Here is a 14277-nt window from a genome sequence, read left to right as displayed (position 1 = left end):
CCTACACATTAAGAAAATGTGGCATTGAAATTAGAACAAGTGACAGGCCATTTTTCTACCTGCACTTTGGCAGACCTGATCTTCTGTGTCTGTGGACACGTGGTGTTAAAAGTAATTGCCAAGCCACAACCACAACCTTAGAAGATCTGGTACTGCATATTGAACCGTTGTCATTTCTTATAATGTGTACATTTTAAATGATTTAAAAGAAGAATGTCCAAAGTAGACACGGGTAGAAAATCAAAACAAAAAGCTAACTCTCTCAAGGAACACTCTCAGAAGCATCAAGTGTAGCTGACAGAAAACTGCAGGCAGTTCTCAAAGCCCTGATGCCCTTTAGTTTCCTCCATTTTTTTTTCTAATTGTCAAAGCACTTGGGCTTAAAGAGGAGACAGACAAGTAATAGTCTGTAGCCTGCTTGATGTGAAATGACCAAATGGAGGGGACAGGATTAGAGTAGGAAAATGATCTCAGTAGCATGACACAGAGGCAGGGTTACAGAGCAAGGAAAATAACTACAGAAAGCAGGCAAGAAAGAAGGTGAGAACTTAGGGCAGAGGAAGACACTGACGCTCACCAGGTTATCTTAAAACAGGATATTTTTCCACCTGGATGAGTTTTTGGGGAAGAAGAAACATGCTAGATATTGTTAGCTACCTCCAAATTTTACCTGGAACAGAACACACAGATCTGAACCCATGCCGACCGGGCCATGTGTTACACTCCATGTATACAGCCCCAGCAATTCACTGGAGACCAGAGTGATCACACAGCTTAGTATGATTGTGCAGCCCTACACCAGACATTGCCAATTCAAAGATCACAGAAACGGGTTGTTTCAGACTCTAATCCTGTCTTTACGACACAGCTGAATCTAAACATGAGTGTTTTGCTGTGTTTTGTTGCGTTGCTAAGTTACCTTATGCTGCATTTGTGTTTGGGAGGGCTGTTTTGCAGCTTGCTGTTTCCTCCACTTGCATGAAGTAAGTACACAAGTGGCAGGCTTTCACAGGGCCTCCTGTGCTGTGAGTTAGGCTCATAAACTATGAGGCATAAATGTTATTTTTGAATCACGTAAACAATTGGCCTGGAGTGATGAGACATCAAATAACCTTCACAAACTGGACATCTCACACAGAATCACTGCAGCAGTTCAAACTTCTTGCTTGCACTGCGACTTTAAACTCTGTGGATCTTCCCTCCTGAAATAGACTTAACCCAGAGCTGAGTTAAATGCAGAAAGTCAGTGTGTTGGTTGTGTTTACATTAGCATGGGCTTCCCAGGCTATTCCAGGCTTTACTTAAGAATTCCCTTGATTATCATTCCATGGGTTAATAAAGCAGATGGAAATCAGAAAGTTAAAACCAAGTACAATAGTATGTAGTTGCCCATAATTGCCATGATATGCAGGGTTGGTGGGAATATTTAGACGATTGAAGTCCTCGGTGCTGAGTCCGAATGAGCAGCCTCTTAGGAAAATGTTCAGATTTCACACCTGAACTTTCTGCAGGGGTGAACTTTCTGCTGGGATGCTCGGAGAGCATCTTTGCAATGATTCCAATGAATTCTAGATTTAAACACACACAAACAGCCAGGGAGCTGTGACGCACACCTTTAATCCCAGCACTAGGGAGGCAGAGGCAGGCAGATCTCTGTGAGTTTGAGGCCAGCATAGTCTACTGAGTGAGTTCCAGGACAGGCTTCAAAACTATAGGAGAAACCCTGTCTTGAAAAGCCAAAAAAAAAAAAAAAAAAAAGGATATGACTTCTGCATTTGGATGCTTTAATCTCCCTGTACCTGCACTGGTTTGTACTCGTTGGCAACATTTTACAACACTTTTATTATATTATCTACTGACTTAATGTGGGATTTGTGGGGAGGGGAGGGTATACACTTGCCACAGTGTGTGTGTGTGTGTGTGTGTGTGTGTGTGTGTGTGTGTGTGTGTAGTTCAGAGAAAGGCTTGTGGGAATCAGTTTCTCTTCCCACCATGTGTGCTCTAGGGGTCAAATTCAGGTTGTTGGATTGGCAACAATCAGCTTACCCCTGAGCCATATCACTATGTGATTCCGTGATGTATTTAGCCAGGAACAACAAAGAATCAAACACAGTCCCATCTCTTGGAAGACCAAGCCCTCCCTGTTTATATGCAGAAGTGAAGGTTAATATATGAGAACAAAGATCATAAATGATAGCCTCTTCCTTTAATATTTAATCCTTATAAGCATCCTTGTGAGGCACACATACATTTACGTATCTGTATTTTGCCCAAAGTTGTAAAGAAAACCCGAATTCAAGTTGATGTTAAGGGGATTTTTTTTTTTTTAGAGCAATATACATTTCCTTTCCTAAATTCAAGGTTAAAGTTTGAATTTAATTTATGCCCTATGATCTTGTGACTACATAAATAACTGGTTAATATAAACTTCTCACTGGTCCTGGAAGGGTGCTTTACTTTATATGCATGCCACCATTGAATCAACGTCCCATGTCAGTGTACTTGAAGCTGTCTATGAAACACGAAACATGTGCTTTCTTACCCTTTATCTCAAAAGGGGAATCTTAGCTTCTATATGTTCGTCTGATAAAACATCTAGCATGATCTATCAGTGAGGTGATTAATAGAGAGAGAGATCTCCTAAGTGAGTCACGGACAGATTTTTCCAGAGTGACTATAGATTTAAAGGGTTTTTAACTTCCTGATTTCTAGCTATTCTAGAGATAATCAAATGTTTGCTGAGAGCTCACCATGAGAGCCTCAGATACAGTTAACCTAATGGGAAATAGCCCCCCTCCTAAGAGTCTACTCAGATCACCTTGGAAGTTTGGGGGAAAGACAGTGTTTGGGCTCTGACCTCTATAACAAGTGTTGAGTGCTAGAGACACTCACTATCTGGTGACAGGAGACAATTTCATTTTGTTGTTGTCATTCCACCCCTTTCTACCTAGTAATTCCAATTCTTCTCTGGTCTGCATTACATCTGATGTGTCTGCCCTTTCTGAGTGGCTGCATCCCCAGAGAAGTCATGCCATGGGAAGTCCGGAGAACCAGGTTGACTGAATGCCTGCCCTCCAGGAAAGCCTACCCTGGGTTTCTTGCTGTGATACCCTTCCTTGTTTCTTCTAATACAGTCTGCCCTGCCCACCTTCAGCTGGAACACCAGTCCTCCAGCACACTGCTGAATTCCTATCTATATTGGCATCCCAAGCTACGATTGTTGTTTCTTTTTTGCTTCAGAAGTTAGAGACAACTCATTCTAAAGAGTGGGGAGGAACTCATTGATGTCACAGCCTGTTAGTAATAGTATGAGAAAAGCCTAAACCAAACTCCAGAGTAAAATCTGGTGACTTATTCTTGTCATCCGAGTCCTCAAAGTATCGCATATCTTCTTACAACTTACCGAGCTTACAGTTGGCCAACTTGAATGATAAATACAACTTTTCATTAGCTAGGCCTTTATCTTGTGAGCCATATTCTGGGTATCCAGTCATTCCTGGCTTTTAAATTGTGTACATGTTTATTTCAGAGACCACAATGTCTTATGGTCATGATGCTCATCTTGTCCTATGCCCACTTCTTATAGGATGTTCATTTTTATCGTGCAGGCATCCATTAGTACAAGGCTTGGTCAGAGCAATGACACTAACTGTCAATGAATGTATTGCTGAGATGATCTGAGAGAAAACTGAAATCATCTAGTTCTGATCTCAGAATTAGCCACAATAAGTAGATGTTCGACCGTGAAGATGGAGCATCATAAGAGAAAAATATCATCCCGTTGTATTTTATGACTCAGCTTTATGTGTTAGGGAAACGTTATTTTGAAGATTAAAGAGGGGTGTCATTTTGAATGCTACCCTAGGTAAAAACAGACTCTTGTCACCTGAATTCTTTCAGCAAATTGTTTTCCTGATGCTTTGGTTTGGTTACTAGTGGTACATGACTAAGGACTCGTGTCTCAGAGAGAATAAGATACAAGACTTACCAGTATGTGATGGCTAACAGGTTTGCATAACACTTAATGTCTTCTCCTGATATCTCCAACAGGGTCGTGTCAGTTGTACAGGACGGCTAATGGTACAGGCTGTCAACCAAAGAGGTCGCAGTCCCCGCTCTCCCTCGGGCCATCCCCATGCCAGAAGGTATTTCTGAAGCTCGTTCCTGGGTGTCCTGTGTGTTCCTTCTCATTCATTTATTGCTGTAAACCCATTGCTACCACAATCATCACAGCATGGCAGTGAACACAGACTCAAAGTGCGTGGTGTCTTTATCATGACCACACACCCCCTCTCTCCCTCCCTCCTCCCTCCCCCGGCACTGAGGATTGAACCTAGGGCATTATGCATCTGAGGCAAGTGCTCTTCCACTGAGCTACAGTGCCAGCCCTCCTCTTTTAAACTTAATCTTCCTAATGATTTCTGACAATTTGCATTTAACATCTTGCTTGGTTTCTCAAGTCTCCTGTGCCATTACTGTCGGTTCAATTGCTCTGGTAATGTGAGCAGGGAGGCATACAAAATTTGAGAGGTTGGCACCACCCTTGTTTAAAGCAGAAAATAAGGCCTTTAGGCAAACAGACAAACTAATGAAAAATTAAACATGCCTAAAAATGTAATTTGTTTTCCCAAGGATCGTGAAAAGGAATTTTGATGAGAAATCATTATATTTTTATAAAGAAATTATAATTAGCTACAAAATTTAAGTCATCATGAAAAGTTAACATTCATTTCTGTTGGGAAAGGTTTGGTTTAGAAAGAAGAAAAGCTGCTGCTACTTCTAATACAAAACCGGGCAACTTTAATCCCAGAACTCAGGAGGCAGAGACAGGTGGATCTCTGAGTTCGAGGCCACCCTAGTCATTCTATGGAGTGAGTTCCAGGACAACCAGTGCAATACAGAGAAACCCTGTCTCAAAAAACAAACAAAAACAGAATCCAAGCAAACAAACAACAAAACAAATAAAATTCTAACAAAGCTTTAAGACTGTCTGATTAGGAAAAAAATATTCCCAAACATAGTAACCCCTTCTCCATTTCCCTTTTCTGATTTGTATTTAATAGTTTGCTGATTGGAGACTATTAAGTCAATCATAAATTTACAGATGAAACCAGGTTTGCTTGTGGCATTTTTGTGTGTGTAAATATCAGGGGAGCGGGCTCAGACAGGGACTTGTCTCTCCTGGAAATAACTGCCCATGAATGTCCTATTTATCTGCCTATCTCGTCTCTTGTCTCAAGGCCTCGCTCTCGATCAAGGGACAGTGGAGATGAAAACGAGCCCATTCAGGAGCGATTCTTCCGGCCTCACTTCCTGCAGGCTCCGGGAGATCTTACTGTTCAGGAAGGCAAACTCTGCAGGATGGACTGCAAAGTAAGTGTGTCCCTGCCTGCCGCATTCCCTTCTGTGTTTACTGCAGAGTGTGTCTGTGCCTCCAGCAAATCACTAGGTCTTACTCTCTCTCCTCTCCCTGCCCCTCCCCCTCATTTTGTAGCAATGAATCTGCCCTGCATCCCAGTCACCCGGTGGTCTTCATGATTACTCTGTGCTATGGAGCTACGTCTTTTTCATCCCTCCATTGATGTGTTACTGTCTTTTTTATAGTAGTCTTTATTGGTGAACTTGGTTTTAAATTAGCTTACATGCTAATAAGCTTCCTTAAGGCATTTCATACATGTCTCCTTGCATTGGTTTCTAGCCCCCTGCTCCTCACCTCACCTACCTTGCCTCCCCATTCCCACTGAACACCCCTTCCCCTACCAACCCTCCCACCCCCTTTCCACCTGTCCTTTGTATTACTGTCTTAACCTTTAGTGAGTAAATGTGGATAGATTTTTAAATTGTTTGGGCTCCATCTGCTGGTTCTCCCTGGAACTGCAGAACTAGAGTTTGGTAGAGAGAGGTTTCAAAAAGTTGCTGTTAAAGTAAGTTTCCTGGATGTGCACCAGCCATGGCTAGCGTGAGGCAAGGAACAATTCATTTCAGTATTTCTAAAATTAGGCCACAGCTGTGGCCTTAATGAGTTTCAACAAACATCACTCCCGAAGATGCAAGAGTAGAAATTATGATTCCTTTATCGGTGTGAGAAGGGATTTGCCAGTGACCACAGACACTCCTTCAGTGGAGATGGGAGGATCGTGTGTGTCTCCTCATTCTTAGTCTAGCAATTGCTTTGAAGTAACCTAATTTATTTGGTCACTTTTTTTTTTTTGGTGTGTGTGTGTGGGGGGGTCTTACAACATATAGGAAAGAATAAATGTATTATTTAAAATAGTTTGTTTTCAAATGTAGCACATCTTACATTATAAAACACTGGTGAATTTCAAGGCATTACTTCATTTTTAATCAAGAATTAACACATATTCAGGGGGCCAGGTGTGGTGGCTCACGCCTTTAATCCCAATACACAAGAGGCAGAGTCAGGTTAATCTCTGTGAGTTTGAGGCCAGCCTGGTCTACATGAGTTCTAGGGAAGCCAGGGCTATACAGTAAATAAGTAAGTAAATGAGTAATAAATAAAAAAAAGTTTTTGAGCTTCATACATGAGGGGCCTGGGAAGATAACTCAGGTGGTATAGTGTCTGCTGCTCATGCATGAAGACTTGAATTCAGATCTCTCCAACACCACATAAAAAGTTGATGCCCTGTGACCTGCTGCTGGTGGGATAGTAGACAGAGGGAACAAGCCGTTCACAATATCCAAAATACAGAATCAGTTTAGGTGTCCACCAACAGATTAACAGATTTAAAAATATACCTGTTTGAGGCATATTGAAAGGAGAAACTCCATGGCGATCCTAAAGTGTATTATGTTAAGTTAAATGACCCAGGCACGGAAAGACAAACACTGTGTGACTTCACTCATTTGTCACGTACATGTAGAAACTTGCTGTGATGTCTTTCATCGTTTATTATAAAATAAAACTCAGAGACAAAATATAAAGATAAGAACCTGAGACAAGCACTACAGCTCCGACCCATGCTGGTCTCTGTTCACCTCCTTGCTCGGCTTGGCCAGAGCCTGTGCCACCTTCCAGCCCTGCCTCCTCATCGCCAAAGGCCACTCTTTCTCTTGTTTTGGGGAACTCTCTGATCTAATCCAACCAGCTGAATTGGAACCTTGCCTCTCGAACCAACGTCTGACCATCAGACCACAACACAAAATTCCCGCAACAGAATCTAAAGAAGCTTGGCAGTGGAGAAACTAAATGATACTTGCCAAGAGCTGGAGGAGCAGGATTGGCAAGCTGTCAGTCACACAGCTGATGGAAGTTCAAGAAATCTAATGTTCTTCTTGGTGGTTATTAAGAACCCTTCAAACACATGAAGGCTGCTGACAGGAGGTTGTGTCACACACACACACACACACACACACACACACACACACGCGCGCGCGCGCGCGATAACCAATATGCTGCTTAGCTCAACTTCATTATTCCACAATGTGTACATATTCTAGAGCATCATGTATGCAATATATACAAATGAAAAATTTCATTTTCCCGTTTTCTAAGTAAATATTTTAAATTTTGAAAGAGTTCACAAATATAACCAATGTGATGGTATTTCTAGTCAACAAAAGAGATGATGACATCCTAAGATTGATTGTTACCAATTTCATGTGTAAAAATGGAGTTGTGGGCCAGGTGTGGTGCTCACATCCTCACCCCCAGGACTCAGGTGGTAGGGGCAGGTGGATTTTGGGGAGTTCCAGGCCAGCCTGGTCTACACAGGGAAACAAAAGTCAGTCAGCATTACACAGTCAGGCCCTATTTCAGAAAAAGAAAACGTGTATTTTTTGGATGTATACTTAATTACTTAGAAGCAAAATTACATCAAGACTGAGATAAATTTTAAAATGTAAGGAGGTAGCAAGAGTGGGTGAGATGAGCTGATACACAGCACTCTAGGAGCTACTTTTTATTGCTCTAAACAGCAACATAAATGTCCTGTAATCTCTGCCTTTAAAAGGATATGGAGAACTAAGACAATCACTCCTTGAATTCACTATCACGATCAGACCTGCATAAAGACAATCTGGTGGCACAAGCATCAGACCCCAGCACAAAGAACACACAGGTAGGAGGATCACAAGGTCAAAGTCATCCCTGCCTACGTAGTCACCAGTTCAGGCCACATGAAATCTTGCCTCAAAAACAAAAGAAGAACCAAATGGCTTGCCATATGAATGGACACTGTACACTACTACCTACTTCAAAGTTTGCTAAGTGTGCTCTTCTCTCTGCATCTCTACGTGGGCCAAAAGCACCGACTGCTCAGACTGAGGCCAGCTTGGGATGACCCTCAGCTCCTGATACCATGCTGCTCTCACTACACACGGGGAGTGCTGGCGTGAAGAGGGCCTGCTTCCTTTGCCTGAGCATGAGTAACTCCGCCCACTGGAACAGCTCCTGTGTGAATAGTTTTGAAAGAACCCAATCAGTGACTTCCTGCGAGTACACGTTCCTGCCTGTCCATTATGAAGCCCAGAAGAGCGGAAACAACTTATGAACTCCCCAAGACCTGGAGCCCAGATGGGAATATCTACTGCTTTATTTCCGTGTCATTCTAGTGTCTTCCCCACAGGGAGAGCGTACCCATGGAGAGCTGGGGATAGGAGAGCAAGGGATAGGAGGATATCATGCTGCCCACAAGCCCTACTGCTCTTTCTGAAATCCCATCCTCTTAAAAGGTTATTTAATTGCACTTCTTTCCCTTACATTCTCCAGACTTCAGCTACATGTATAGGAGATACTTTGTGGGCAGTAGGACTGAATACATACTGTGGGGCAGGATGGAATGCATGAGTTCTCTGACAGAATTGGACAAAGTTAATGCTTCAAAGGAATTGTTTTATAACCCAATAGATGTCTCCTATACATGATTTCCCATTAGTAAAGTTGCAAGAAGGTGGGATTTCAAAAGGTCTTATGTAATGCTCTTCTACCTACGTCAAAATCAAGGGCAACACAGTAAAAAGCTGGCAGATGGCCACCTCCTTTCACACTGTTATCTGATCCCTGGTCACACAACTGCCATGGTCTTAAGATTTTAGGATATTTCCATTGTGATGCTAATTTGTCTATGACCTTCTGGGCAATTTCCAATTGTTCTTGTTATTCAGTTTCAAGGATTATAAAATGATAATATGCTTGTATACTAATGGACGAATTAACTAACATCTCCATGGTGATGGCCACTCCTTGGTGGGAAATTTTAGAGCTGAGTGATATTGTTGCACATCTTCTGTTTCCAAAGAGCTCAGAGCCCAAAGCTGACATCACCTGGGAATTTTTATAGTCCTGGGTGAGGTAAGATGATGACAGAAATATGTTTTAATCCCTGTTTCACTTATCTCTGGATTGTTCTTTAAGAAATGCTTAGTTGTGAGTATCTGTGTGTTTATGGAAACCATGGGAAGGTTTTAAACAAAGCAGTGACATGAGAAAGCCATCTAAAAAGCCATTGTTTGTGCTACCAAGTGTTCCATGGGGAAGGAGTGACAGACATACAGGCTTCTGGAACTTTATATATAAAATCCAACACACTGTTTTTAACATACCATACAGCAATTTCAAAACTCTAGAGGAATCGATGCTGGATCTGTAACTCTTGGTGACTTGGTTGCTTTAATATTAGAGAAATTTACTTGTTTTTCCTTTCTGGTTTAGGTCAGTGGGTTACCAACCCCAGATCTCAGCTGGCAGCTAGATGGGAAGCCCATACGCCCTGACAGTGCTCACAAGATGTTGGTCCGTGAGAATGGAGTACACTCCCTCATTATAGAGCCAGTCACGTCCCGGGATGCCGGCATCTACACATGTATTGCCACCAACAGAGCAGGGCAGAACTCTTTTAACCTGGAGCTTGTGGTTGCTGGTAGGTGGTCTGTGACTCCTTTCTCACTTCCAGAACAAGTCAAATGACACAAAACCACATTGTCCATCATTAGCTAATGCAGAAAATAAGTCAAAATGCTGACAAAACAGATTGTATCACCAAATACAATGGTAGCATGTCATAAAGATTAGCAACAGGAAGGGTCCATTTTTCTTACTTCAGCATAGCCATTATTATTTATCTTTTCTTTTTCCCATAATCTGGCAAAGAAGGGAAGAAGAGTTGGGCAGCTTACTTTTTCATGGCTGTGATAAGCCTCATGTTCCACAGGAAAGGAGTGACTGACAGACAGGCTTCCGGAACTTTATATGGAGAGTCCAACGAACTTTTTTTTTCCTCCATTTTTTTATTTGAATTAGAAACAAGATTATTTTACATGTCAATCCGAGTTCCCTCACCCTCCCCTCCTCCCCTGCCCCACCCCCAACTAACATCCTACCTATCCCATACCCTTTCTGCTCAGCCTCAGCCTCCCTGGGGGATCTTCAAAGTCTGTCACATCCTTTGAGATAGGGCCTAGGCCCACCTCTGTGTCTAGGCTCAGGGGGTATCCCTCTATGTGGGATGGGCTCCCAAAGTCCATTCCTATGCTAGGGATAAGTACTGATCTACTACAAGGGGCCACACAGATTTCCGAGGTCTCCTCACTGACACCCACATTCATGGGGTCTGGATCAGTCCCATGCTGGTTTCCCAGCTATTAGTCTGGGGAGCAAGAGCTCTCCCTTGTTCAGGTCAGCTGTTTCTGTGGGCTCCACCTGCCTGGTGTGGACCCCTTTGCTCATCACTCCTCCTTCTCTACAACTGGATTCCAGAGTTCAGCTCAGTGTTTAACTGTGGGTGTCTGCTTCTACTTCCACCAGTTGCTCGATGAAGGCTATAGGATGGCATATAAGTTAGTCATCAATCTCATTACCAGGGGAGGGCATTTAAGGTAGCCTCTCTTCTGTTGCTTAGATTGTTAGTTGGTGTCATCTTTGTAAATCTCCAGACATTTCCCTAGTGCCTGATTTCTCTTTAAACCTATAATGTCTCCCTCTATTATGATATCTCTTATCTTGCTCTCTTCTGGACTTTTTTTTTTTTAAACAGACCATACTTCAAAACTCAAAAACTTTAAGCAATGTTGTCAATCTACCCTCAATTCAGTATCAAATTAAACAAGTTTGCTTTCTAAGCAATACTGTAAGTAATGTGTTTAAGTGTTGTTACAGGAAGTTAGACTTTGAGAAACCTTCATGAAAAGGTTCATACCACCCTTAGAGTAAGGCAGATTTTGATGGCCTGACTCTTGCTATCATGAAGCTTGCCAACGTGTTTTCCTTAAAGCTCGACTGACAATGCCATCATATACATTATCTTGGCTAGGCCTGGTATCAGCCCTGTGAGAAAATTACAGCTTCCTGGAGTTCCCCTTAGTGAGCTAGGGTTAGACTCCAGATAGTCCCTTGCAAACACGCCATGAGCACTCAGCTTCTTCAATAGAGTGCCAAAGAGAATAAAACCAGGAAGGGCTTTAAATCCAGGATATAAGAACCGATAGGTTTTTTTCCACAAAAACCTGATAAATACATGGGCAATACTGTCATTTTAACCAGGCTTTTAACCGCATGGTAGGATTGGTTTCATTCATTTCCGTAAACTCAAATTAAACTGTTTGTTTTTCTATTAAATTTACCCATTGGTCTTCTTTGTCCATCAGGATAAAACCTGAGTGTCCCAGAAACAGACATCTGGGCATGGTTCAGCACTCATGTCTGAGCAGACAGTGCATGCCAGTTAACATGGATCGAGGTCTTCACCATCAGATATTAGTTTGTGTGTTGTTAGCTGTGTTTCAAAGCAGCCTTAGCATCCCAACTGCCCGCCAATGACAGCATGTGCTGCTTGGGGCACTGTACACGGCGATGTCTGTAAGGACTTCATAAGCACTTTTCCAGTTTAATCCTTCAAACTGATATGACCCCTTATGGTCCCCACTAGTTGAGATTGCTGAGACATCTGTGGTCTGTTTTCCAGGTGACACAGCTAGTAAGACACAACCTAGTGTCCGATGGCAAAGACCTTGATTCGTATTAGTGTACGATGCATGTCTGTAGATTCATTGTTGGGAGCTCAGATGAAATTAAAACTATTCTTTCTCTGAAACGGTTTCTACCAGTCTCCCAAGAAACCTCTTTACCATTGTCTTATAATATTACAGATATTTATTAACCAGAAGTCCTTTTTGTTTTGTTTTGGTTTGGTTTTCCAGACAGGGTTTCTGTAAGTAACAGCCCCGATGTCCTGGAACTCACTCAGTAGACCAGGCTGGCTTCAAACTCACAAAGATACACCTGCCTCTGCCTTCCAAGTGCTGGGATTAAAGGCATGCGCCACCACCACCTGGCAAGTCTTGACTTTTAAAAGATTAAGTAATAAAATCCTGTAAGATAGTCACTAAGTTGTCTTCTTTGTAGCTCCCTAAAAAGAACACAAGTTAGATTTGTAATTTGCAGTCTGTACATCCTTAGTTTATGGATAACCATAAAAAAAGTTCCCAAATGTAGATAAACATCGCTCTCCTGAATGTATTTTCCCCACCCTTTAAATCCTGTAATATGTCTCCTTGCATTATGAGTTCCAAATCTTAAATCTTCAAAATACACATTTCAGGTGGCAGCCAGTCCAAAGCATGTGTACTTGGCACCACTAGATGGCACCAGTGGGTAAAGGCTGTGAGCTCATGTTAACTTAATTAGGCAAAGCTCTCACAGCCGCCAGCAATGACTCTGGATCTCTGAGGCCTGTCAGGCAGGCATGGTGAGGAGCAGATGTCAGGGTACTGTGTGGGACTATCTGTCTTGAACTAACTGAGGGAGTACACGAGTGGAAAGAAGCTTACAGACCTTTGCTTGGAGAAAACACTAACCTCTGCCTCGTGAAGTAAAAATGATATCATAAAAGAGTGGCTCAAGTGACCCTTTTATACGCCACTAACAGATAATTCATCTGGTGTTTCCTTAGCTAAAGAAGCACACAAGGCCCCCGTGTTTGTTGAGAAACTGCAAAACACAGGGGTAGCCGATGGGTACCCAGTGAGGCTGGAGTGCCGAGTTTCGGGAGTGCCACCGCCTCAGATATTTTGGAAGAAAGAAAATGAATCGCTCACTCACAGCACTGAGCGAGTAAGGTAAGAAAGAATACACAGCGGCAGTGTCTACCCCATAACTTGTGTAGTCCTCAATCTAGACAATAGATATGTCGGCTATTGCATGCAAATCGGTGTATGTAAAATCCATGCTATCACGGGCAGGTGAGACAAAAGTCACCCTTCGCCCAAATGTAGGCTCAAGGTTGTGGAAGGCAGCAATGTGGCCATGTGGCGAGCACATTCTGACTTCATTGCATTTTTGAAATGTGTATAAGAAAAAGAAGAGATGGATTCATTTGCTTCGGTGGCAACAGCCTCGTCCATGGTTTTGCACGGGCAGGTCTTCCTCTAGGAATAGTGCCGAGGTTTATTCACCCTCTCGAGGTCTACCACTCTCCCATTAACTTAACGGGGCTAGCTGCCCGCCCCTAATGACTATGAGCCTGTCTATTGTCTGCTACTCGAACAGTTCTGTTTCCAATGACCTGATTAAAAATGATGTTGCACATCCAAAGCCACTTTTTAAATGTGGGGCACTAATGACTTTATCTTTTTCTGCAGCATGCACCAGGATAACCATGGCTACATCTGCCTGCTCATTCAGGGAGCCACAAAAGAAGACGCTGGGTGGTATACTGTATCCGCCAAGAACGAGGCTGGCATTGTGTCCTGCACTGCCCGGCTGGATGTCTACAGTGAGTGCGGCCTCATGTCATCTCACTGCATTGCCCCCGTTGAATGATTAGGAATTAGGTTATCAGAATGACGTATCTCATTACTCCAAGATTTATGTTCTAAGTTTATACTCGAGCATTTTATTTGCTAAAAAGAAATTCATATTGCTCTCTCTCTCTTTCTGTTTATAGTTTCCCGACATTAATAGTGAAACCCCTCCAGGAGAACAAACACCCAAGTATCACCAGGGTCTTTGATTAGCGAGATGTGCATGTTGTTTTCGTAGGCTGACTAGTCAGCTGCGGCTTTCTCACTTGAGCATCCATGGGGGTTAACAGTGGACAAAGGCATCCGCATTTTGCATATTTTCTTATCCCGATATTCTGCAAGTGACTGTCTCTTAACATCTCCTCCTGAACCATAGTCCTCTCACGGTGTCCTGCTACAGTCTTAATGTGTGTACCTTGATTCTGGAATGTGTACTTAACACTGCAAAGTGCTTTTCTCATTAATATTTCTTAAACAGCTTACCAGGAGATTCTTGAATGTGTGTGTGTGTGTGTGTGTGTG

The 14277-nt window shown here is 42.6% G+C and overlaps 1 protein-coding gene across 1 annotated transcript in view; it reads left to right on the top strand.

The window, feature by feature from the left end:
* LOC100762600 (palladin) overlaps nucleotides 1-14277 on the top strand; it is an 82707-nt gene that overhangs the window by 65242 nt on the left and 3188 nt on the right. Inside the window, exons 7-11 of the mRNA XM_035450493.1 lie at nucleotides 4051-4145; nucleotides 5241-5373; nucleotides 9671-9878; nucleotides 12906-13071; nucleotides 13594-13727. Of these exons, the coding sequence (XP_035306384.1) occupies nucleotides 4051-4145; nucleotides 5241-5373; nucleotides 9671-9878; nucleotides 12906-13071; nucleotides 13594-13727 (736 nt within the window). The remainder of the gene's footprint in view (nucleotides 1-4050; nucleotides 4146-5240; nucleotides 5374-9670; nucleotides 9879-12905; nucleotides 13072-13593; nucleotides 13728-14277) is intronic.

The sequence above is a fragment of the Cricetulus griseus genome, assembly GCF_003668045.3.
Source record: "Cricetulus griseus strain 17A/GY chromosome 1 unlocalized genomic scaffold, alternate assembly CriGri-PICRH-1.0 chr1_0, whole genome shotgun sequence".
In the NCBI taxonomy this organism is placed as follows: domain Eukaryota; kingdom Metazoa; phylum Chordata; class Mammalia; order Rodentia; family Cricetidae; genus Cricetulus; species Cricetulus griseus.
Note: the sequence above shows the minus strand (reverse complement) of the source record. Positions and strands in the feature narration are given on the sequence as shown.